Source organism: Rhyacophila brunnea, unplaced genomic scaffold (genome assembly GCF_057557595.1).
Source record: "Rhyacophila brunnea isolate RB1 unplaced genomic scaffold, BYU_Rbru_1.0 scaffold_13, whole genome shotgun sequence".
In the NCBI taxonomy this organism is placed as follows: Eukaryota; Metazoa; Arthropoda; class Insecta; order Trichoptera; family Rhyacophilidae; genus Rhyacophila; species Rhyacophila brunnea.
This window is the reverse complement of record NW_028232785.1, coordinates 27,113,689-27,140,525: the sequence shown is the minus strand read 5'-3', so window position 1 is coordinate 27,140,525 and position 26,837 is coordinate 27,113,689. Positions and strand designations below refer to the sequence as shown.

The 26,837-nt window shown below is 34.7% G+C and overlaps 1 protein-coding gene and 1 long non-coding RNA gene across 2 annotated transcripts; one reads left to right on the top strand and one right to left on the bottom strand.

Moving 5' to 3' along the window:
• The first annotated feature begins 2,213 nt into the window (after window positions 1-2,213).
• On the top strand, window positions 2,214-9,637 carry LOC147077109 (uncharacterized). Its single transcript, XM_085940993.1, has 6 exons — window positions 2,214-2,384; window positions 3,595-3,927; window positions 5,144-5,236; window positions 5,476-5,655; window positions 6,765-6,909; window positions 9,558-9,637. Exons 1-6 carry the CDS (start codon window positions 2,214-2,216, stop codon window positions 9,635-9,637), a joined length of 1,002 nt encoding a protein of 333 aa, XP_085797119.1.
• Window positions 9,638-14,614: 4,977 nt separating this feature from the next.
• Window positions 14,615-21,700, bottom strand: LOC147077108 (uncharacterized). Its single transcript, XR_015069765.1, has 3 exons — window positions 21,487-21,700; window positions 20,283-20,615; window positions 14,615-15,725 (listed from the first exon to the last, which is right to left on the bottom strand). It is a non-coding gene; the product is annotated as an uncharacterized LOC147077108 (long non-coding RNA).
• Window positions 21,701-26,837: the final 5,137 nt, after the last annotated feature.

The window sequence follows — 26,837 nt, the reverse complement described above, 5'->3', positions numbered from 1 at the left end:
GAAAAATCACCATACATGATCTCATTGTCGTTATCAGCCAATGGGATCGTAGGGATGATTCTCTATAATAGTCGACACCCCATCGATTTCAAGACAGTCCCCGCTCATGTCTTAAACCAGACAGTAATAAATCTACGCATCTCGGCGTGTAGATTAAGCGCGTAGCGACACATTAATTTCATCGCTCTGGGGCCTTATGTTGTAACTTGCGAGTAGAAGTCGACATGACGTCATATGACATCATTGTGACGTATTTCGGAGTGACTCAATACCATTCGAGAAATTAACGATACTCAAATACTGGCGTTATCCATTGTCCCCATACACAAATAGGTGTTTCAGCATAATAATATCTATGGCGAGCCGTGTGCTTGGGCGGCTCGCCTCGATTCGTGTATTGAGGTTACGTCACAATTACGTCATGTCATCGGGTGACTTCATGTCACAAGTTATAACATAATGCCCCTGTTATGTCCTTCGGATGAGTACTTTAAGGAAACAGGTGATTTGGGGTGGCAGGTATCCTGTACGGGTTGGTGGTGGTATTAACCTTCCTTAAGTTTCTTACTGGAAATGGGACACTCTGTGAACTCTTAGATGTAATACTCACAGTTTGTACACTTAAAGACCGTAAGTCTTGTGAACATAATCTTGTCAGGTTAGTTACCTTTGTAGGCGAATTTAGCTTTTGCAATGTGATGGCGTGAATACGGGAAACAGATAAGATTTTCGTAGAGTAAATATTACTGTTTATTTCATCGTACCTAATATTATAGAGTACAATTTATATTAACAATTCGAGATGCTTACAGTTTGAATGATTTAAAATAATGACCAATAGGAACAGGGCGTTCCGTGCTTTAATATAATTAATATTAATGGGTTTCTTAAACCGGGACAAAGTCCAATGGGTGCCTACGTGCGCGTCTGAAGTGTGCACGTGAGTTTATAATGACAACAACAATGTTGATAATGGTTTATTCACCTTGACTACAAAGGGCAGGTATAGATGTTATATTGTTCATATAAAATAATATGTATTTATCTTGATTCAGTGCATTGATCTCCGGTTTCGGGATCCAAAGGTAACAGTTGTTTACAAGTTCTTGCGTTAGGTTGAAATGTTATCTTGAATTAAATTATTGACTTTAGATAAAAGTATGTGAGTCTTTGAATGCTTTCATCCTGGTATGCAAGTATACATGTTATATTAATAAAAAGCTGAAGATTTGTAAAGTTCAATAGGTAAGTGGTATTGCAAAATTGATAACAATGCGTAGTACCTTTAAGGCATGTACAACCGCTCGATTAAATAGTTTTGTTTAATCTCCGCTCCTTAGGGACGGGAGATATTAACAAATAAAAAAAAATATTTACCGCGGCCAGCAACGAGAATAAATAAACGTTCGCGACTCAAGTACATAATATATAATACAGAATAAATATAAACAACGGGGTAGTAATTAAGAATAATTTATAAGTTAAAATATACATACAAAGTGTAAAGCTACAGCTGTACCAACACTACCCTACATCAATAAAATACCTAAATAACGATTTCTTTAAATAGATAATCATGTTTATATTCTTCTTATTATTATTTTCTAATGCCATACTAGAATGGTACAATAATTATTATTTAAAAAATGAACTGTTTATCGAATAGGTAGTTAAACCAGCTTAGGAATATTAAATTTTGATTACCAATAATTGAAAAGTATTATTGTGCTTATCTTGCCTTGATGTCTATGGTAGATTGGTATAAGCAGTGTTGCCATGTCTACTGAAATTATTTCAGTACATCTACTGATATTTTTGGCAATATACTGAATCTACTGATATTTCTTCATTCCACAAAATTCCCACCATCCGGAACGAGTTCTCTTTGATAATTTGGGAACCTGCGGCCCGCGGTGAAATATTTCTTCTAAAAAAAACAAGCCGACCATGAAAAATTGGGAACCTGCGGCCCGCGGCGAAATATTTATTCTAAAAAAAACGAGCCGACTATGAAAAATTGGGAACCTGCGGCCCGCGACGAAATATTTCTCCTAAAAATCTACTGATTTTTTTTTACACATTCTACTGAAATTTCAAATTTTGACTTGACAGCACTGGGTAGAAGCCATTTTAGTCTATGCCATTGTATAAGACACGACGTAAGCGGCCGTGAAGCTATTATTTACTGATTTTGATATCAAATACCGCATAAAATGGAAGTTAAAACCGAAACAATCGAAGAATCAATATTGGTGGACGTAACGGCGGATGTAATCAGCGACGGTGCATACCAATGGATTGACATAAAACATTTCAAGAGCGAGGGTCGATTTGACGTGTCGGTAAAACAGGAAAATGTAGAGGGTGACAACAATAGTAGTGAGGTAAGTGTTGTCCTAATATTTTGTTTGGGCGAGGGTGTTCATAATTTTGTTAACACATGCGCAATCAATTTCTAAGTGGAATTAACCACAACTGCTTTTCAAAGTTAACAACTCATTCAGTTGAGTATGTTTTATTTTGTTCATCAACATAGACTTTGGTTTTTGGAACGCTGTCTGTATTTTTTTGTTATTTAGTTGCCGTTGCAAGAGATTTTATTGCCGCTGTATTCGGCGACGATCGTTGTGAGCTCGTTTCATTGTATGTATTCGATTCTGTGAGTATTCTCGTAACACACCAATGACAGATTGTGTAGGTAGTCACTCAAGCTAAGAGCTATTGTCATTGAGCACTTTTATGTCAATCTAGCTGTCTATCAGTAATGTCAAAACATTACGGTGTCAATATATTTTCTTACATACCAACTGAGAACCCCAGGCCTTTCCGTCATTTAAAAAAGACATGCACATCATTGCGATAAGTATAATATTCATTCGACACTCCGCAACGCATTGTGACGCACAAACCAGGTATGAGAATGATAATCGGCAAATTGACTTCAACCGAGTTTGTTCATTTACCATATTATGCCTAATGTGTCAATTACATTGAGCTACCTACTTTACAAGCTGTTTGTTGGCGAATTCAAAAGCGGGCGATTCAGCTAGGTACTGCAATTGTGATGATGACACACAAAACGTTCCATTCGCTGAGAAGCCGCAAGCTAGTGACTATTTTGACAGAACGTAGTTCGTTTTTTTACCGGGAAGTTGCTATTGCGCTCTACTGCGCAGCCGCAGTAAGCCCACACACCGGCGTGTAGCGTGTAAAGTTGACCGGCTTTCAACTTTTCTCGGTAGATTGTTTACAATATGCTTGTTAACTTGTCAATTATGACACTGGGCGACTTTACAGGCAGATTGTAAATTCGCCAACAAACAGCTCGTAAAGTAATTGACGCATAAGAAACGCATTTAGCTAAATTTGGAAGAATTTGATGCGTACAAAATTTCAGCCAGTTCGTAAGGCATTCGCAGCCGTTCATTGGTCGGCATATTGGTAGTAGGCGGTATGCAGCCAATGGGTGTTTGCTGATTAGAATCAAACGGTTTTCAGCTAACGAGGTTCTATATCGTCTGATGATGAATTTTGTTTGGAATGGCGTCTTCATTAGGGAAACTTTCTAATATATTTTGATTGATTTATTGACAGACCCCGTTGGTGTACCGCGACATGGATTCTACAACACCCCATAATATCATTGAGAGACAATCGGCACAGTCATTTGGCGAAATTGAAGTTCACGGACAGGACATCCGTCCGATAATGAACAGAGCTTCATTATATCATAGAAGTTTTCTTTGCAACGTGTGTTATATGTCATTTTCATCTGGGAACATTTTGATGTATCATGAAAGTATGCACGATGTGTCGCTGACTTTGGACGAAGTGGCTCTTCTACGCGCACAAGCCGTCGACGAAAGCCGTCACTTGTCTGAAAAGTTTGGCCAATGTGACAGTGTGGCGTGCGACAGTGATTCACAGGTACCTACCCCATACAATCTTACATTATCATTATTTGAATCGTTGCTGCTATTATAATATATCGTATATTGCCGTCTTCTGATACAAGTAGGTATGTGACTTTGTTTGTAATTTACACAATCATCTTCATGGCTAGTACTAGTAAGACCTAGTGTGCTTATGTGAATAGATTGAACATGTAGTGACGTCCCTAGGCAGAGTTCTGCCTTTAGACACACTGAAATGACGTCTCAGATAGGAATCTCCGCAGATAGGTATTCGTTTTTTGCACCTGTTTTAAAATCACCATTTTTATAAAACATCAAAAAATATACTTCCATAAATTACTAAACACCAAGCTATAATAATAGGTAATCAGGAAACACAAAAAGTAATCAATTAATTAACACTAAAATATATTTTCTTTGCTTTCCTAAGTTTGTGAAAGATTGTAGGACCAACGTAATAAATCACTTTTGCTAAACTGACCCGAGCTCCAGCCTCATTATTGAAGAAATAATGTCCGATGATGCCACCGGCGTGTAACTCGCACCAAACAGTGCATATTTGGTCTTCGGTCTCTCTATAATATATGCGTTATTTTTGCTGACTAACAAACCAATTGAGTCAAGAATGACCTTCATCGCTGAACGCAATTTTGCGATTATACAAAGGGTCAGTTTCCAAAGTTTCGAAGACTGATTTTCATAGTAAATTAGAATAGTTAGGTAGCGTTCGAGCTTCACTCTGTGTATGTTGATTTGTCACACTATTACTGGTCATAAATGTCAAAAACTGTTTTTTTTTTTTTTGAAATTTATTTTTAATAAAATATTTTTTTTAAATAGTGATCGCTATTTGCTGGTTCAGTGAGTTAGTAATGCAAAAACTGCTATTAAATCAATACTTGTAGCGATTGACAGTCTTTTATAACCTATTGTGACACAACGTGTCTCACTTTCGTATTATATTATTATTGTTAAAATTTACATTAAAAGTGAACTGTTGAGTCAGATAGCGAAATACTGCGCAGTGTTATAGATTTTAATAGTCATTCGCTTGTCTGGAAGGTCATCGATCATCACCAGAACTTGTCGACGATACCAAAATTAAGGTTATTTTGGTAATGTTTAATTATTAATATCTATTGCATTAGAAAATATTTTTTACACTATTATTCTGTCTTCGAAACGTTCTATTGAAAATGTATACCCACTAATTATTGGTTTGTTTGTAGGTGGATATCAAACCTGACGTCGGTGAAAGGTGTCATCCGTTTGATGAATTCGGTGTTTGCTCCACTGGGCCGCTGTTAAATGATGATTCACAGGTGGGTAATGTAACGACGGCTTATAATGTCGTGGGTCCCAAGGTCGAATTCTGGGTCTGACAAATACACATATTGATTACATGATAACGTAATAATATTGCATTTGTATGCAATACCTAGGTATTATAGCTTAATGTCTGAATATGCTGAAAAGCAAAAACGTTGAAAAAAAATAACTTAAACGGAACAGTGTAAAACATAATTTAGAATTTATAATAACTATAATTTTGGTTTTTTAGGGGTCTACCAAGGGATTTTCCATAACTCATCACGAAACAGATAGACGTCAACAATCCTCGCCTGATGGAATCCAACATCAAATGATGCTGCATTCAGAAGTGACGATAGATGAACAAAATATCAAAGAAGAAGTCTTAAAACAAAATACCCCGAAAGAACTTCGACTCATTCTGACAAGGGTAATACATTTCTCACGTAATTTGATTTGCAGCACTTGTAACGCAGAAATCGCCTTTCACCACGATCGTCAAACGTGGTGAAGAAAGTCATAATTTATATTTCTGCGATCGGACAATGTTTATAAAAATTACATATATATGTGTCGGAAAAAAAGTTACACATATATATATATATATATAGATACGCCTTGTAAAATGTAACAGTTCCATGAAGTTCCCAGTTAATAATTCCATCCGGGGACTGAGTCGTGAATATGTCGGAAAAAGTTGCACGCAATATACACCTTGTGACTCGAGATAGTTATGGGAAGTTCCCGATTAAAAATTCCATTCGGGGACCGAGCAATAGAATGAATAAAAAGTTTTACAGAGCGTTTCGCGTTGACTCTTTTCTATACGAACAAAATATTATGGAAAACTTATGTTTAAACAAATAGGTATTCATTGTTAAAGGACCAATAATTGATAGCTGAAAGCGGATGTGCCGCAACAGTGGGCAAGCTAAACGTTATTAACCTATTTGAACCATAATGCGTCTTAGACATACTAAAAAAATAATTATAGTAATATTTATATTTTATAATAAGTAATATTCCAAACTTACGAAGTATTAAAACCAAATGTAAACGTTTCCACTGAGTATGGTAATGTTGTGCTTAGCTACCAAATAGCAATTCCCACACCATACCACATTTACTCTAATATGGAGTAGTATCGTGTAGTTAGTGTTATATTAAATCATGTGAAATTCCGTAGTATGTAAAATATTTTTTATACTATTCGAGTTTGCTTGATTAAATTTAAATATAAATTCTAATCAATTAGTGCACGTATCCATACATAACAGGTTTAATGCATTTGCTTTCGAATGTTATATGTAATGCATGTTTTACCTACTTATGGATTATTCCACAACATTATTTATTTCGTATGTATTTAATACGTAGATAGTTATTATTATCACTTCGTATTGTCCTTTTACGCTCACTTCATTATTGTATTATGTCTGAAGATGCTGAAAAACAAAAGCGTCGAAAAAAATAACAAATGGAATAATATAACTATATAAAAATTTATAATTTTGATTTCAATTCTTATGGTTTTTCTAGCTTTCTACCAAGGGATTTTTCACAAACCATCACGATAAAGATCAGAGCCAACAATCCTCAGAAGATCGAATCCAGGATAAAATAATGCCATATTCAGAAGTGACGATAGATGAGAATAACATTAAAAAAGAAACCTTAGAACGAGGTACTCCGAAGGAACTTCGACTAATTCTGAGAAGAGTAATCAATTTCTCACGTAATTTGATTTGCAGTATTTGTAACGCGGTTTTTGGATCCAAAAGTGCTCTGAAAAGTCATAAAATGCTTCATACTGACGTGATTGATAATCAAAGTCAAGCATTTAATAAACATAGAGTATGCTCGCAACTAAGTAATCTTAAAGCACGTAAAATGGCACATAGTAGTGAAAAACCTTATAAATGCAATGAATGCTCTTATAGATCTTCGCTTCTTGCTAATCTTAAACGACATAGCATGACCCATAGTGGTGAAAAACCTTTTAAATGCAATGAATGCTCTTATAGATCTTCGCTTCTTGGTAATCTTAAACAACATAACATGACCCATAGTGGTGAAAAACCTTTTAAATGCAAAGCGTGTTCATTTAGATCTTCGACTCGTGGTAGTCTTAAACAGCATAAAATGACACATACTGGTGAAAAACCCTATAAATGCAATGAATGCTCATATAGATGTTTGCAAATAGGTCATCTTAAAAGACATAAAATGATGCATACTGGTGAAAAACCCTATAAATGCAATGAATGCTCATATAGATGTTTGCAAATAGGTCATCTTAAAAGACATAAAATGACGCATACTGGTGAAAAACCTTATAAATGCAATGTGTGTTCTTTTATATCTTCGCGATATGATACTCTTAAAAAACATAAAATGATTCATACTGGTGAAAAACCTTATTAATGCATGTTCATATAAATGTTTGCGACGAAGTGATCTTAAAATACATAAAATGATACATACTTCCTTTTCCTTCTTCATATAAATATTTTTACATAATTTCACAATACACGGCGATATATTTGTACAGTTTCTCCTAGTTTTTATTAAATTGGAGGCATAGTGGCGGTAACCGTTGAGCGTGTCATCAGCGACTGGCGGATTGGAAGTGAACAGCGACCATGCTGGACATGTGTACCTAGTATGCTGAAACATTACTTAAATAATATCGGCTGTGCTACCCGCTTGGTCTAGAGCAGTGTTTCCCAAAGTGTAGTACACATAACCCTGGGGTACGGGAAGAGTTTGGTGGGGGTACGTGTTGCACCGGGTTATGGCTACGCCTGGTGCAACAAGCATTAATACAACATCCATGCTAGAAGGTTTATCGCATGCGGAAGAAGAGCAATTGTTGGAATTATTAGCTTCAGACGGATTCTTGCAAAATAAATATAAGGAGTGTACTTAAACATCATTTAGGTTGCAAATGCAACATGTGTATCCAGTTTTAGCAGAAAAATTCCTGAAATACATTGCCTTTTTCAACTTCATATCTATGTGAAGTTGCTTTTTCAGCATTTGTAGACATTAAGTCAAAAAAAGGAACAGCCTTTGGGTGTGGAACCGCATCTCAGATTAAAATTAATAACCAGGGAACCAAATTATAATGATCTGTCATTTCAACATAAATAATTTCATCCTTCTCATGGTTTATAATGAATGTTATTTTTTATAATATAACTTTTATTTATTTTTTATTATGAATGAATTTTATTTTTCGTTTATTATTATTTTGTTTATGTACTACAAAAGGAATATATATTGTGAACAATGTTAATATTGCAAGTTTTGTGATTAGTAAAAAGATTTCCAAGAGAGGAAATCAAGAGTAAATTGAGAAATCGATTTATTGATGAGAACCTGGAATCGTGCTTAAAATTAAATCAACAACATACGAACCTGATTTACCCAAACTTTACAAAGAGACGCAAGGCCATTATTCACATTGAGTTTGTCAGTCATTGTCATGATTCAATTTTATGGATACCTGACTTACAATTTAATTTTTATTATTAAATAAGATCATTATTACGTATGATATTCAGTTTTATTCAGTGTACATACCTATAATTTAATTAGGACTTAAAACTTTAACTAAAGTTTATTAAGTAAATTAGCATTGTACCTACTTACTACCTACGCATATAATTTCAGTTTAAGAAATTTGGCTCTCAAAAGAAATCTCAATCGTTGTACTGTTGATATTTGGCTCTATTGACTAATGAGTTTGCCGACCACTGGACTAGGGTATTTGACGGGCCCCCTATCCGCCGCTTAGATTAAAGACAGTGTGAAACACTACATTAACGTTTTTTAAATTGTGTTTTAGTTCAAATTGAGGGTACTTATACAATGAATTATTGGCGATTTTCAATACATCTACTTTAATAATGGAGCTGTCGAGTATCGACACATCATAATCTGAAAATATATTGTACACAATTATATAATTTAAAATGTTGTGATGATGTGTGTTTATCTCACTTATCTGGTCAACCCGATACGCCGGCCCCCCACAGCCCAGGCCCCCAGGCTAGAGCCCTGTCAACCCTCCCCAGCCATCACCTATACCACTCCAGAATTTGGGTGGATACCGAGAATTTCATTAGGGAACGGGTTTCTAAAAAAACCTGACATCAGTGTTTCGAAATTTTTGTGCTAAAAATTAAAATATAAGAAATTTTACTAAAAAGGGTGCTGGAAAATTACAAATCATTTTTTGCCGTGTTGTTTGTCTAAGCCAAAGGTATAGTTTATTGGCTTTCGATTTCAATGTGTAAAATCATTCTGATGATTTTCATATTTTGGGAGGGTCAAGGCCCCCTGCCACCCCCCTGGGTGCGCCACTGACCGCAACGTATCATGGAAAGGTGCCTGTTGAAGATTCCTAAAAAACTAATGGATAAAGAAGTACGCGATGTGATAGAGGTCGCTAAGCAGATGAAATTGCAATAGGCTGGTGTTAGCCTCCGAATACCTCGACTAGCTCTGAAAGTGGAAGTCGAGGTAATCTAATTAAGGAGAGCAGAGTGGTGGTCTTCAGGAATGTCATATTCACAAATTCCATGTAAATTAAACGCACTTGTAGTATTAGGTTTGTATATTATGATTTTAACAAACGAATGTTTTGCACAAAATAAAGTTAAATCCTGTAGTAAAGTTTAGGTATTATTCACATATATATACCTCCTTACATTGGAGGAGATAAAGTTAAAGAACCGCTGTTTAAAAACAAAATTTTCACCCGCTCAAGCGACAGAGTCCCAAATAGGTATTTATAACCTTTAGGTATAATCGCGACTAGGTATTTATTCACTGGCAGGTGATTTTCAGGGTGGCAGATCTGCTGCAAACCGTGTTCACTATGAACTTTTAGTCTTAGGAAGACTGAATGATTTTATATGAAGATTTTGTATAGATACTTTTGCGCTGCCCGACGTCGAGTCTAGGTCAAAGTTGCGCATGAAACTGATATGGAAAGACCGAAAAATCGCCCTTTTATTAGATTCTGGGGGAAGATATCCCTTAGATCGGCGTTAGGGCCATAAAATTTGCATAATGTTTTATTTTTTTGTCATTAAATCGATCGGCACAATTGCATTTTCAAAAATAATGTTTGCAAAGTTATTACTACATGGTCAGGCAGATTTCTGCCTTTGATTTTGCTCCCACCTTGTTGCAATACTATCTCATTATCGGGTACTTGTCCTAACTACGAGTTTCAATTGTAAAACACTCGATATTTTGTTTTTAACTTAACTTCATATATTAAATATATGCGAAATATAGGAACATTACACGGCACCTCCAAGAATCTCCGTATTTTGCCAATCTTACAGCATCACGTGGCACCATAACTTTAGGACGACAGCAAGCTCTGTAAACTGTAAGTTTATAATCTTTTGTTAAATAATAAAGCCTGTTAGGGATGGAATCCTTCTCTTTCCTTTCCTCTTTTTTTTAATCATAAGTGGTGGGTTTATCGAAGTGTATAAGGTAGATTTTATCTTATACGGTAACAGTACAATGATTTGATACAATGCCAGTATAATTTATGCTGAAACTACGGCGTAGTCAGACCATGTACCTAGTTTAATCGAAGGGCTCACTTGACCCTGATGGGGATTACAGTTAACCTCATTTAACTGTTTTCAGAGTGCAAGAAAGACTATTTTAGTGGACTTTTAAACTGGTAGGTACTCGTATTAAAATAAAATAAAAATTAATTTCATAAAACAAAATATTAGTAACTTTAATAAATAAATGAGTCGATTTGTGAGCTAGCGTAGCAGCGGCAAGCCAAATGCATTGGCGTGCCACAAAACAGGTAATTCAACGTACTGGACACTCAGCGTGCCACTGAAATAAAACTAGTAAATCTATTGAAAGACAATTTTCTTTGACAATAATTAATAATACACGCTATATATATATATCTACAAACACGTCTCTATTTTTGTCAGTTTTGAATTTTTTGATGCAATGAATTCAGAATTTGAATTCACACATATTGCATAACACGTATCTCTTTATACCTTATAACATAATAGATTTAAGCAATGACAAATAATCGTATTATAATAAAAGACTTTTATAAATGTATCTTGAGTTACGTGTTTGTAAGTATAGAGAATACTAAACTCCGGCAGATGATTATACTGAAGCATTTTCTCGTAAGTCAATATACGTGTTTACTGCAGTAATATTGTGGAATGACTGACAGTAAAGTTGCAACGCATTCTCGTATCTCCGACAATATGGCAGTTGAAAGCATAGTGCGATAGATTGAAGAAACATAACATTTTTTTCATGAAAATATGTGTACCTATTCTAAAGGGATATTTCATAGAATAAAATGTATTTCTGCATTAAAATCTAAGAGAATTAACTGTTATTTGCCTCTCCTGAAAAGTTGTGTTTTTTCAGATTCGTGTTTGTAGAAAGTGGACGACGATATATTTCATATATTATAATGCTGCTGTTGCGTATGTAAAAATAGACTGGAAACTGAGCCATCTTAATACTTGGAGAGTTTATCAACTTAACCACGAGTCATGCGCTTCCTTAATATTTACAAATGCTACTAAATTTTTACTAATTAAGTTCTAAACTAGTAAGTTAAAATATAAAAATTCAATATACAAATGGCATTGATTAAATTAGTCAAAAAATGTCTTGGGTAGTTTATACTATTTTAAGACATTTATTGTGAAAAAGTGTTTGTTCAATCTTGTAACTACAAAGGGGTAATAGAGAAAATAATATTGTAATATAAATAATAATGTGAAAGTAAATCAGTTTTATTTATTTATATATAAGTTTAATTAAAATAAAAAAATTACAAAATATATTTGTGTTGTCAATAAATACGATACATACCTATATTAAAATTCAGAAATTACAATAATAATAATTGCTATTAATTTGTTTTAAAATTTATTGCGAAAATTAAAACATACATTCTTAAAATACGGCATTAAAAGAAGTGCGTGCCTGCACGTCCGTGGCACTGGCGGTTAGACGCTGCTCGCTTGCCAAGACGTCAGTGACATCTAACTGGTTTAAATAAAGATTAATTATTTTTTGAAGTTGTTACGTATGGCAGCAAAAAAGGTTATTTACTATCCGTGAGCATCCGGCGAATCTACCTGCGACATGTGCAAGTACATACACGTCACTAACATAATGAGTTTGTACACATACCAATTGATTGTGATTGATAAAAAATCAATACAAAAAGTTTCGTAATTATGTTTACTAAATGTTCAAATAGACTGACAATAGATATGACGATCGGGCACATATATGCTAAGAGCGTTTTAGTGTATATGATCAAATCTATGCCATTCCGACATATTATACATACATATTGTATGAGAGCTATGACATCGTATTTACACTCTGTGACACAGGACGCCAACATAAGAAACGGGTTTTTCGACATATATATGACCGATTGTCATAGAGTGTATTTGAAGCATAATCCCGCGATTCAAGAATTAGATATCCTAGTGTCAATAAGTTTTCACGCTATGCCACAAATACTATTTTGTAACATAAATGCCAATGGCCGATACCACCATGCTGTGTGACAGATTGCATAATTGGTAGGTCTTCATAAACATTAAAAAAAATACATTTGTTTTGCAAGCAAAGTTTTAAAACACATAATATATACATTTTTGTTCCTGTCTACGTGTGTCAATATTCATAGAAATATAAATATTACAAAACGAAGACATAAAGGAGTTTGGGTGTGTGAATGGAGACTAAGACGCATGTATGCTGTAATAATTTAAAACGTAAAATATCATAATCGCACTAAGCAATTCAATAAGCAATATTTCCTACATACTGAAACTTTCAATTTTTCTCTTTTATTGAAATTTGTTTTTATTTAAATTTAATTTTCATATCTAATCTGCTTCTGTGCAGTGCCACAATAATGTCATAAAATACTGAATAATAAGTTATCGAGCATCTATATGAACAAACGTAATTTTTTTAGGTTATACACCAGTAGGTGTCTTTTTATGTTTTTAAAGATAAACAAGTTGCGAGCCTCTATAAGAGCAAGCATTGCATTTATAAGGGTTTCACTACAATGAGTAATTTTATGTTTTTTAAGATCGTTATGCCGGATGCATCTATATGAACACACATTGCATTTATAAGGTTTTTCACCAGTATGTTTCATTTTATGTAATTTAAGAAAGCTTAGTCGCGAGCATCTATATGAACACACGTTGCATTTATATGGCTTATAAGGGCATATACTGCATATATAGGGTTTCTCACCAGTATGTATCGTTTTCTGTCGTTTAAGGGGGGACATGCTCGTCATAGGTAAAAATTTCGTTTTTATTGTATTTTCAAACCATGATCCTGGACACTCCTTAAACGTTGTAGATAATCTATTTGTATAATTTGGAAGCCTTATTATCCCTCATATTAATTTTAACCATTTGATGACTTTATAAAGTATTTTTGTTACATAAAATAGTATTCTTTTAAACCTCTCGCTCTAATGTTTTAGAATATAGTCATATTTCGGTACATAACTGTGCAGTGGTGTTAAGATTTTTTACATTTATTAATTTTTAAACACATTTATAAAACCATCAGTATAATTCCATGTTCAAACACGCGCGTTAACATGATTTTACTCCCTACTTTAATTTTAGTCTGTCAATTTATGGCTACGGCCGTATGTTGTAGCTTAACCACTGGGGAATGACAAAAGAAATGGCGTATTTCAAAAAAACACTACCTCATTCTTAGGTCAATAATTATTATAAAGCAATCATTATTCATAAGATGTTTATCACACTTGAATGGTCAAAGACATAGCTTATATTAAGTATCTTTAGAATCATCTTCAAATGTGTTAATTTTGCCGATTTTTTGAATAATAAAATGCCTAATTCTTGTCAAATTTGGGATCACAGAGATTATCAATATAATATTTTATCGTAAATATTTAAATATAAAATTGTCGATATAAATTTTACTGATGGTTTTATAAATGCGTTTAAAAATTAATAAATGTAAAAAATCTTAACACCACTGCACAGTTATGTACCGAAATATGACTATATTCTAAAACATTAGAGCGAGAGGTTTAAAAGAATACTATTTTATGTAACAAAAATACTTTATAAAGTCATCAAATGGTTAAAATTAATATGAGGGATAATAAGGCTTCAAAATTATACAAATAGATTATCTACAACGTTTAAGGAGTGTCCAGGATCATGGTTTTAAAATACAATAAAAACGAAATTTTGACCTACTACGAGCACGTGGGCCGTTAAGCCTACAAGATGTCGTGCATATATAGGAACACACATTGTATTTATAAGGTTATTCACCAGTATGTGTCATTTCATGTCATCTTAGACTACCAAGTTGCGAGAATCTTTATGGGCAAACCTTGCATTTATGAGGTTGTTTGCGAGTATGTTTCATTTTATGATTTTTAAAACTACTAAGCCGCAAACATCTATATGAACACACATCGCATTTAAAAGGTTTTTCACCAGTGTGCGTCATTTTGTGTGTTTTAAGATTATTAGATCTCGAGCATCTATATGAGCATACATTGCATTTAAAAGGTTTTTCACCAGTATGTGTCATTCTATGTTTGTTAAGATCACTAATTTGCGAGCATCGAAATGAACACACATTGCATTTATAAGGTTTTTCACCAGTGTGCGTCATTTTGTGTGTTTTAAGATTACCAGATCTCGAGCATCTATATGAACAAACATTGCATTTAAAAGGTTTTTCACCAGTATGTGTCATTCTATGTTTGTTAAGATCACTAATTTGCGAGCATCGAAATGAACACACATTGCATTTATAAGGTTTTTCACCAGTATGTGTCATGTTATGTCTTTTAATATCACCAAGTCTCGAGCATCTATATGAACATTCATGGCATCTATAAGGTTTTTCACCAGTATGTGTAATTTTATGTTTTTTAAGATAGTTACGCTGGATGCATCTATATGAGCACACATTGCATTTATAAGGTTTTTCACCAGTATGTGTCATTTTATGTCTTTTAAGATCACCAAGTTGCAAGGATCTATATGAACATTCATTGCATTTGTAAGGTTTTTTACCTGTTTGTTTCAGTTTAAGTGCTTTGAGATAACTACGTTGCGAGAATACATTGTCTTGACTGTGATCAATCAGTATTTCTGCATGAACCGTTTTATGACTTTTTAGAGTACTTTCGCAACCACAAACTGCGTTACAAATACTGCAAATCCAATTACGTGAGAAATGTTTTGTTCTTCTCAGAATAAGTCGAAATTCCTTCGGAGTATTTAGTCTTAACATTTCTTGTTTAAGGTTTTGCACATCGATCGTCACTTCTGTATACTGTATCGTTCCCTCATGGATTCCATCACGTGAAGATTGTTGACTTCTATATGTAACGTGATGCCTCGTGAAAAGTCCCTTAGCAGAAACCTAGAAAAACCATTACAGCATCTTCAGACATTATTAAATAACGAAGTAAGAGTGAAATGATATTAATAAATGACAATAGAAAGCAAGGTATTAAATACGTAAACAATAAATAATGTTACGGAATGATCCTTTAGTAGGTAAAAAATGCACCTACAGACATCCAAACTTACCTAAAGATTTAATGGATGAGCCACAGTCGAAAATTACTCAATCAAGACTCGTTACTGGACAGAATCTGACATTCGAATGACGTTTTCGAAATGGCGTCCATATAGTAGTTCGAAGTACCATTTTGACTGTTATTTAGATAAGTTTGTAGGACTGTACATATACCATCCAAAAGTTAATGCACAAAACAGACTATGTTACAATTGTGGTAAAATACTAGGCACCTACATATATTATTATAGTTCCGAATGGAAAACTCGATATTGTGTAAAGTAATGGACTGTTTTTAATAGGATAGGTTTACTGTGCTATCTTTATTTCTAATATATTTTCTTGATGGTAGTACGGTGAAGCAGTTTTGCACATTTTTCGAGGACAATTATGATTTTCATATAGTTACTGACTATATTCTGTTTTAATGTGTCGTTGAAGAGCGTGGGGAGCAGGCAAAAACGCTGAAAGGCGAAACCAAGGTCACAAAAACATAAATTGATTAGAATTTATATTAAAATGTATTTAAACCTCGATCAGTACATAATATATATTAATATTTTTAATGTAGAATACTTCGGAATTTTACATGATTTAATAAAGTACTAACTACCTGGTAGAGTGTAGGTTGTTAGCACGTGTCCTTAAAATAAAATAAATACACGCTGCATGCAAGGAGAAGTGGACAAAGATCATCTTATTTTATAGGTGAATTTGTACCCACTGTACACGCGTTACTAATACACTCGTTAATAATGAAGGAAGATATTTGAAACTGTATTTTATGGCAGGTGGAATATTATAAATAGGTGCAACATCAAATCGCTGATTTTGTAACATCGATTCAATAAAATACCATTACCTTTCATAGGTACCTACCTACATATATTGTTTGCTTAGATAGAACTTACGGAACGGTTAACTGTCAATCCAAACTGTGATACCGCACATACTTTTTGACATTTATGATCAGTATTTAGACAGAAAATCACGAATAAAGTCACGATCGAACAGCGATCCAAAATTATCCAAATAATCTTTTACTTACGCGAAGACTCTCATTTTGGGCTAAACGGGTTTGTTAATAAAAAAAATTGGCGCATATAGAGTCAAATCTAGAATAAACCCTGCAGAGTCCATTACATCAAAAAAATTAACTGGCTTGGGCGGTTTATACTCATAATAGTTATAAGTATATTTTTAGAATTACAAGATTTACATTTCAGTTTGGTAATTATACCCAGGAGATAGGAGATTTCCTCAAGCATTAGAATACAAAATATTTTTTGGAATCATTTATTATTCAAATCAATTTAAAATCAACAGGTATGGTATTTTTAAGTGCTTGAAGATCTGTGTATTTTTTTTCTTAATAATTTTCAATCTAGATGGGTGGCTTGGCAAATCGCATTAAGTTATTGCCGAAATGTTTTTGTTTCTCCCCTGTGGAAATCGTTCAATCGTTGATAAATCTTAAACTATAATGAATTGTGCCATTTCGAATTTATTTATTTTAACATACCGTGAACATTAACAATTATGGCATGGCATTTAAAAACAAAGAAACAGTGTAAAGAAGAAATAAATATATGCGATATGTATCACAAAAAAAGTTTTGAAAAGTAAAGTAAAAGGAAAAAAGTAAAAGCTGCATTGACAAGCACGTTACGCAGTATACAATTTCTATTTTGGTATGTCCATTCATTTGAATAGAATACCAATTTTATGGCTTCAGTTGACTCTTCTTCTAAATAAATCTAAAAATTATTTTTGCAAATTTTTCTCCATCTAATCCACTCTCTGTCTCATTCCACACGAAGCAAAATCCATCCAATTTTTAAAAAAACAAAAAGACAAAAAATATGTACCACTAACTTTGTCTTATAATACAGACTAGACAAGGGGTTCCCAACCTTTTAGAGCACATTTTAAAATATCGGTAGGGTGCCGGGCACCATTTATTTTAAAACGACAAACTCCTTCCATAACTTCTCATTTTCCCATAATTTATTTTCTTATATTCATAATTTATTAATAAATAATAAACAAAAATGTTTCAAAATAATAAAACTATTATTCAAAATGCATACACACAGAGAAATGTATTTACAAAACGTAAACAAAGTAAACAAAAAACACAAATACAAAGAAAACATTTTATAAAAAAAAAATATCAATAAGTATGTCAATGTGATCTTTGGCATTGCATATCATTGGCCAGTGCCTCGTAATTAGGAGAGTATGACGATAATCCTGTTAGCAAACAATCATAAAGATGCTCATCGGTGAGTCGAGATCCATATCTTGATTTTATTAAGTACATGTTTGAAAACAATGATTCGCATAAATATGTCGAACCGAAAAATGATTCAATTTTATATGCCGCTTTTTTCAAAAATGGGAACTTTTCTCTGTCCACTGTATTCCAAAAGTCCTTTGATATTAAGGATTTAAGCAAAATATCATTCTAAAGCTCCAAAATTTCTAACTCTAGTTATTCTGTCTTACCCTAAACAAAATCTGCAATACATGCGGCCATTTCCATTACATTTATTTGGCAAGTAAAATGATTGATACAGAAGAAAACAATTGGCTCGATATCTGTAAACTGCAACACTTGAAGATGCTTAATAAATAATGACCCGTTTAATTCATTGTTACTAGCATTTTATTCATATGTGGGAAATGCACGAGAGAATGGATCTGCAGATGTGATATCAACAAATCCAATTTAGCTTTAAATGACTTTACAGAGTTTATCATTTCAGCCATGTTTTTGTCTTTCCCCTGCAACTCCAAATTTAAAGAATTCAATTTTTCTGTGATGTCTGAGATATCCCAAATCAATCAGCCAGCGAGAGTCAGCTAGTTCATCATAATTTTCCTTTTTATCGTTTATAAATGTTTCACATTAAAGAAACAATATGATTCCTCGCAGTCAGTATTAAAATTATAGGTTCGTTGTCTTTTACTCGGACCACTCATTTTAGAACTATATAGAAGGAATATCAAAACTCCTATTTCGTGTTTCGTCAGACGAGGATGTCTTCTAGCTAACTGTCGCGACCCGAACGGGGTAGCAATCGCAATCACAATGACAACAACGCGGTTCCAGGCGGGGAATGCTATTAGCACATCACTCCTTGGACACGCCGAAAACCCGAACTGAGCCCATGATCGCCGAAGCAATCGGGACGGTACGAGCACGTGACTACTGTCACGTGCTTCGGCGTTCATCGGCTCAGTTCTTTGGCGTTCGTTCACTTCAAGTTTTCTGCGTGTGTCAGGCTAGCGTGAAACATCTATCTCTGTCAAATAGTGGCGGGCACATACGAACGTTCCGCGGGCGCCATGGTGCCCGCGAGCCCGGGGTTGGGAACCCCTGGACTGGACAGTACTTTTAGGGCAGAGTAATACCGCATTCAGGTCCATTGTAAACACATACTACTCCTTAGTTGTGTAATTTATTTTCTCATCTCTAACTTCCTGTTTCTTTTGAATATGGAGATCATATTGTAATTGAGTTATATAAGTGCCTACCCTGAAAGCAACGCAAACCTTGTACTCATCGTTTTTCCTCTGATATGAGAAAATATTTTCCTTATCCAAAGCTTTGAGGAAAGATGCAATTGACAGAGCATGCCGTGATCAGTGGACTCTACACCACATGTTCACATCAAACTTATACAGTGGGACTATTCTATACACAAGGCTCCTGTTGGTTTGCTACGGCAGTTAATACTTTGGACGCTGAAGACGCACCCGGCGCGTAATGACCAGGCGGCAGATCGATGTAATTAACGTGCATTTTAAAGGTGGTAATTATCTAGTCAGCAGAGAATGAGTTAAATAGGGTAGGAAAGTATCGAATTGTTATCGATTTATTATTGTAACATTTACAATAAGTTAACCGTTGTTACGGAATAATTCATAAATAGATAAAACAAATGAACCTACATGCAACATCCAAAATGAAATAAGTACATAGAACAGAATACGATATAATTATTGTGGTACAATTCTCGGTAGGCACCTATGCAATTTATGTTGTATAGAATTAATATAGTTTCTAATTCAAAATCTCAGACTGAATAAAATAATTGACTGACCAGATGTCAATAAAATAGATTCACTCTGCAACTGTGCTATCTTTATTCCTAATATTTCTTGATAAAATAATTTATGATCACCAGAATGACGTAACGATGGCCGAGCAGCTTATCAATCTATTCACATAGGCACACTAGGTCTTTGTTTCTGTACTAGCCATGAAGATGATAGTGTAAATAACAAACAAAGTCATATACCTAGTTATATCAGAAGACGGCAATATACGATATATTATAATAGCAGCTACGATACAAATAGTGATAATGTAAGATTATATGGGGTGGGTACCTGTGAATCACTGTCGCACGCAACACTCTCACATTCGCTAAACTTTTCAGGCAAGTGACGGCTTTCATCGACGGCTTGTGCGCGTAGAAGAGCCACTTCGTCCAAAGTCAGCGACACATCGTGCATACTTTTATGATATTTCAAAATGTTCCCAGATGAAAATGACATATAACACACGTTGCAAAGAAAACTTCTATGACATAATGAAGCTCTGTTCATTATCGGACGGATGTCCTGTCCGTGAACTTCAATTTCGCCAAATGACTGTGCCGATTGTCTCTCAATGATATTATGAGGTGACACAAAATCCATGTCGCGGTACACTAACGGGGTCTGTCAAGAAATAAAACATAAATAAATGTCAATAACTGTCAATAAATCAATCCAAATATATTAAAAAATTTCCCTAATGAAGACGCCATTCCAAACAAAAATTCATCATCATACGATATAAAATCTCGTTGGCTGAAAACCGTTCCATACTAATAAGCAAACACCCATTGGTTGCCTACCGCCTACTACCAAAATGCCGACCAATGAACGGCTGCGAATGCCTTACGAACTGGTTGAAATTTTGTACGCATCAAATTCATCCGAATTTAGCTAAAAACGTTTCTTAGGCATAATATGGTAAATCAACAAACTCTCGGTTGAAGTCAACAAGCTCATTATCATTCTCATACCTGGTTTGTGCGTCACAATGCGTTGCGGAGTTCTGAATGAATATTATAATTATTGCTATGATGTGTATGTTTTTTTAAAATGACGGAACGGCTAAGGGTTCTCAGTAGGTATGTTAGAAAATATATTGACACCGTAACGCTTTTGACATTACTGATAAACAGCTAGATTGACATACAAGTGATCAATGACAATAGCTCGAGTGACTACCTACACAACCTGTCATTGGTGTGTTACGAGAATACTCACAGAATCGAATACATACAATGAAACGAACTCACAACGATCGTCGCCGAATACAGCGGTCATAAAATCTCTTGCAATGGCAACTAAATAACAAAAAATACAGACAGCGTTCCAAAAAGCAAAGTCTATGTTGATGAACAAAATAAAACCTACCCAACTCACTGAGTTGTTAACTTTGAAAAACAGTTGTGCTTAATTCCACTTAGAAATTGATTGCGCATTTGTCAACAGAATTATGAACACCTTCGCCCAAACAAAATATTAGGACAACACTTACCTCACTACTATTGTCACCCTCTACATTTTCCTGTTTGACCGACACGTCAAATCGACCCTCGCTCTTGAAATAATCGTTTATGCCAATCCATTGGTATTTACCGTCACTGATTACATCCCCCGTTTCGTCCACCAATATTGATTCATCGACTATTTCGGTTTTAACTTCCATTTTATGCTGTATTTGATATCAAAATCAGTAAATAATAGCTTCACGGCCGCTTAAGTCGTATCTTATACAATGGCATAGACTAAAATTGCTTCTACCAATCTACCAGAGACATCAAGGCAAGGAGATCGACCACAATAATACTTTTCAAATTGGTAATCGGATTTCAATATTCCTAAGCTGGTTTAACTACCTATTCGATAAACAGTTCGTTTGTTTTATAATAATTATTATTATACCAATCTAGAATGGCATTAAAAAATAATAAATAATAACAAGAAGGACATAATCATGATTAAATCGCTATTTAGGTATTTTTTTGCGTTAGGGAAGTGATGGTACAGCTGTAGCTTTACACTTTGTATCGTCGATATACTGCCAAATGTTGGTAAGTCTCAAAATTATGTTATGGAGTAATCGCAATTTTAAAGTTTGACATGTCTTACCTACCATTAAAACTCTTATTATTCTTATTGACTCTGAAGTCCCTTGAGATGTTGATCGTATTTTTTGCCTTGTGTTCTTCTGTGCTGGCCTCTTTTTACCCCCTTTTCTTCTCGATTATTCTCCTCTCTGGTTGTTCATCTTGTTTTACCGGCTGGCAGGACTGACGCTTGTATCGTGGCGTGCTTTTTCTTTGGTTATTCAATTTGATGTGTCTCAAGGAAACCAGGTAGGTGTTCTCTGGACTTCAGAGTCAACAAGAGTAATAAGAGTTTTAATGGTAGGTAAAACTCCTTTCATTATTCGCTATTGACTCTGAAGTCCCTTGAGATATCTGTTTGTTATCACCTGGTAAACCAAGATAGATCCTGCAAGATAAGGTGGATGAACCTAACATGAGAATTAGGTATAGCATCTCTTGGCTTTTAGGCTCAGTGCACCGGGCTGAACAGAGAGGTCAATATATTTTGTTCCCCCGCTGTAGAAGTCTGTGTGTCTATCGGTCTCTGGTAAAATGTTTTAAACGTAGCTTCTTGGCGCCAATTACCTCTCTGCAGGATGTCATCCATGGGGTAGTTCTCTAACCAATTAAGAGAGGCGACTGCTGATCGAGTACTGCCTGGTGATTCCTGTACACCTGCATCAGCGAGTACTGACTTCACCCAATTTCCAATGCTTGCTCGAGTCGCCGGTTTTGGGGGGCCTCCTGACGAGATAAATAATGCCGGAATATTACCACCCTCTTCTCCTCTCACATTGGAAACGCAGATAAGTTTTCGTAGTCAAAATTATGGATCGATGTTTTGGCAACTGGAAGCGCTTTATTTCCATCCAGATTGGCGGTGCCTTGATGTGTCCGTCTTGGAACCAAACACTGGCCATAGAATTATATGGTCGCCATTATCAACTAGGCCATTATCCGCTACGCTGAGTAGGGTAAGGTCATGAACCCGACGTCCCGATGCGAGTAATAATAGTATAGCTGTTCTGCTTGAAACTTCATACAGGTTGTATACTAGTGGTGTTGTTTTCTTGAGGTAGTCCACGATTATTCTTGGATCCCAAATCGGTGGTTTTGTAGGTCTAGTCTTGCGAGTGGATATGGCTTTTAACATATGACGCACTACTATGTTACTGCTGATGTCTTTACTGATCATAGGTTTGCAAAAAGTAGCTATGGCAGATTTATGTACAAGAATAGTGTTATATGAAAGACCTTCCTTATTGTATAAGTGACCCAGGTATCTAGCCACTTTAATTGGTTCGGGGGTATTATAGCTTATCGTGTTGTCCCTGCACCATGTCTTCCATTTATCCCATGCAGGTCTATAAGTCTTCAAAGTGGATGGTCGCCAGCCGGAAGTGAGAAGTGATCTGTCCTCTACCGACCAGCTAGAAACTAACTGTGCCCACCCAAAATTATCCATAACTGGAGTAATAGGTCCCGGACTTGTGGAGTTATTACGGTAAAGTTTGGAAGCCGATGGACAAAAAGATAAAAAGTTCACAACTGATCGGAGCCTCCGTCAAAGAACTGCTGTTTGAAAACAAAATTTTCGCGCGCTCAAACGACAAATTCTCCCAAATAGATATTTATAACCTTGAGGTATAATCGAGACTAGGTATTTATTCACTTGAGGGTGATTTTCGGGGTGGCAGATCTGCTGCAAGCCGTGCTCACCATGAACTTTTGGTCTTAGGAAGACTGAATGATTTTATATAAAGATTTTGTATAGATAGTTTTGCGCTGCCCGACGTCGAGTCTAGGTCAAAGTTGCGCAAGAAACTGATATGAAAAATCGACGTTTTATTGGCCTCTGGGGGATGATATCCCTTAGATCGACGTTAGGGCCATAAAATTAGCATAATGTTTTTTTTTTCTCAGTAATTCGATCGGCACAATTGCATTTTCAAAAATAATGTTTGCAAAGATATGCTACATGGTCAGGCGGATTGCTGCCGATTCTGCACAGGGCCCTCTTGCCCTCCCCCCCCTTGGTGCGCCACTGTTATACGGTAACAGTACAATGATTTGATACAATGCCAGTATAATTTAGTTTAATCGAAGGGCTCACTTGACCCTGATGGGGATTACAGTTAACCTCATTTCAGTTTTCAGAGTGCAAGCAAGACTTATTGTAGTGGACTACGTACGGACTGGTACTACGGACTGGTAGGTATTAAAATAAAATAAAAATTAATTTCAAACATTGTAGAATTATTAATGAGTGACATATTAGCAACATTAATAAGTAAATTAGTCGATTTGTGAGCTAGCGTAGCGGTCGACAACACAAATGCATTGGCCTGCCACTGAAATAAAACTAGTTAATCTATTGTAAGACAATTTTCTTTGACTATAATAACACACGCTATATATATATATATATCGTCATTAATTTTCTACAAACACGTATCTCAATTTTTGTCAGTTTTGAGTTTTTTGATGCAATAAATTCAGAATTTGAATGCGCACATATTTCACTAACACGTATCTCTTTATACCTAATAACATAATAGATTTAATCAATGACAAATAACTCGTATTATAATAAAAGACTTTTATAAATAAACTCGTATCTTGAGTTACGTAATTGTAAGTATACAGAATACAGACTCCGACAGATGATTAGACTGAAGCATTTTCTCGTAAGTCAAGATACGTGTTTACTGCAGTAATATTGTGGAATGACTGACAGTAAAGTTGCAACGCATTCTCGTATCTCCGATAATATGACAGTTGAAAGCATAGTGCGATAGATTGAAGAAACATAACATTTTTTTCATGAAAATATGTGTAACTATTCTAAATGGATATTTCATAGAAGAAAATTTATTTCTGAATTAAAAACTGAGAGAATAAGCTTGCTATTTGCCTCTCCTGAAAAGTTGTGTTTTTTCAGATACGTATTTGTAGAAAATTAGCGACTATGTATATATATAATATATAATAATGCCGCTGTTGCGTATGTAAAAAATGGAATGAAAACTGAGCGATCTTAATACTTTTTTAGAGTTTTTGGAGAGTTTATCAACTTAACCACGAGGCATGCGCTTCCTAAATAATTACAAATGTTACTAAATTTTTACTAATTAAGTTCTAAAGTATTAAGTTAAAATATAAAATAGCATTGATTAAATTAGTAAAAAAATGTCTTGTGTAGTTTATACTATTTTAAGACATGTATTGTGAAAAAGTGTTTGTTCAATCTTGTAACTACAAAGGTGTAATGGAGAAAATAATATTGTCATATAAATAATAATGTGAAAGTAAAAAAGTTTTATTTATTTATTTAAGAAATGATAACAAGTACAAATATAAGTTTAATTAAAATAAAAAATAACCTAATAATATTGTGTTGACAATAAATACGATACATACCTGTAGCTGTCAGTATATTAGCGATCAAATATCTATTTTTCCCGTATCAAATTATTCGACCGCAATTATATATTCCCAGCGAGTCATATTCCGGTAAACAACTTTTATCTGTATCAGCAGATTGGATGGCGATATGAAATACGCTATCGCAATGGAAAAGTAGTCAAATATCCATTCCCATAGTCATTATGACTGTCATAAAAAATAACATTCACAGCTACTCGAATTTAAACCGCTGACTCGTTCAAGATTATTATGTACTAGAATATAATGTTAATGTATTACTTTCGACTGTATAAATTACAAAGAATGATTTATCAAAATGTCATTCGAATATACGTTTCCAGTCTGTTACCATCGCAGTCTCTATATCGCTTCGCCCAACATCTGATTGTACCGAGATGCGGACCGCGGATCCGTACCAATCATAAGTTTAGTATTGTAACATAACTGCTGCAACATACTACTGTACCAACCATTACGCCCAATAAAATTCGCTCTTGCATCATCGTCGACTTCATCAACATCCTCAACACCCAATATTTATAATAAAAATCGCAAACATTCAGAGATTCTAACAATAATTGCTATTAATTCGTGGATGTGTTTGCTTTAAAACTTATTGAGAAAATTAAAACACATTCTTAAAATACGGCATTAAAAGAAGTGCGTGACAGCACATCCGTAGATCTGGCGGTTAGACGCTGCTCGCGTGCCAATATGTCAGTAGCATCTAACTGGTTTAAATAAACAGATGTATTATTTTCTGATTACGTATGGCAGCAAAAAAGGTTATTTATTATCCGTGAGCATCCGGCGACTCCACCTGTGACATGTGCAAGTACATACACGTCACTAACATAATGATTTTGTACACATACCAATTGATTGTGATTGATAAAAAATCAATACAGAAAGTTTCGGGATTATGTTTACTAATCCCGGGATTCATAGGTATCGAAAATTGTCCTTGATTCAGGGCTTAGATTTCCTAGTGTTTACTCTATGCCACAAATACTATTTTGTAACATGAATGCCAGTGGCCAATACTACTAGGATGTGTGACAGATTGCATAGTTGGTGGGTCTTCATAAACGTAAAAAATACATTTGTTTTGCGAGCAATGTTTTAAAACACATAATATATACATTTTTTTGTTCCTGTTCACGTCGTGTCAATATTAATAGAAATATAAATATTACAAAACGACGACGTATGCGAGTTTGGGTGTGCGAATGGAGACTAAGACGCGTGGAAGCTGTAATAATTTAAACCGCAAAATATCATAATCGCACTTAGCGATTCAATAAGCAATATTTCCTACACACTGAAACTTCAAAATTTTTTCTCTTTTAAT

Bases quoted from the DNA above. Each gene is read 5' to 3' on its own strand.
- LOC147077109 (XM_085940993.1), top strand. From the start codon at position 2,214: ATGGAAGTTAAAACCGAAACAATCGAAGAATCAATATTGGTGGACGTA. The intron at 2,385-3,594 runs GTAAGTGTTGTC...ATTTATTGACAG, and splicing joins GTGACAACAATAGTAGTGAG to ACCCCGTTGGTGTACCGCGA. The intron at 6,910-9,557 runs GTACTCCGAAGG...ATATTTTGGGAG, and splicing joins AAAAGAAACCTTAGAACGAG to GGTCAAGGCCCCCTGCCACC.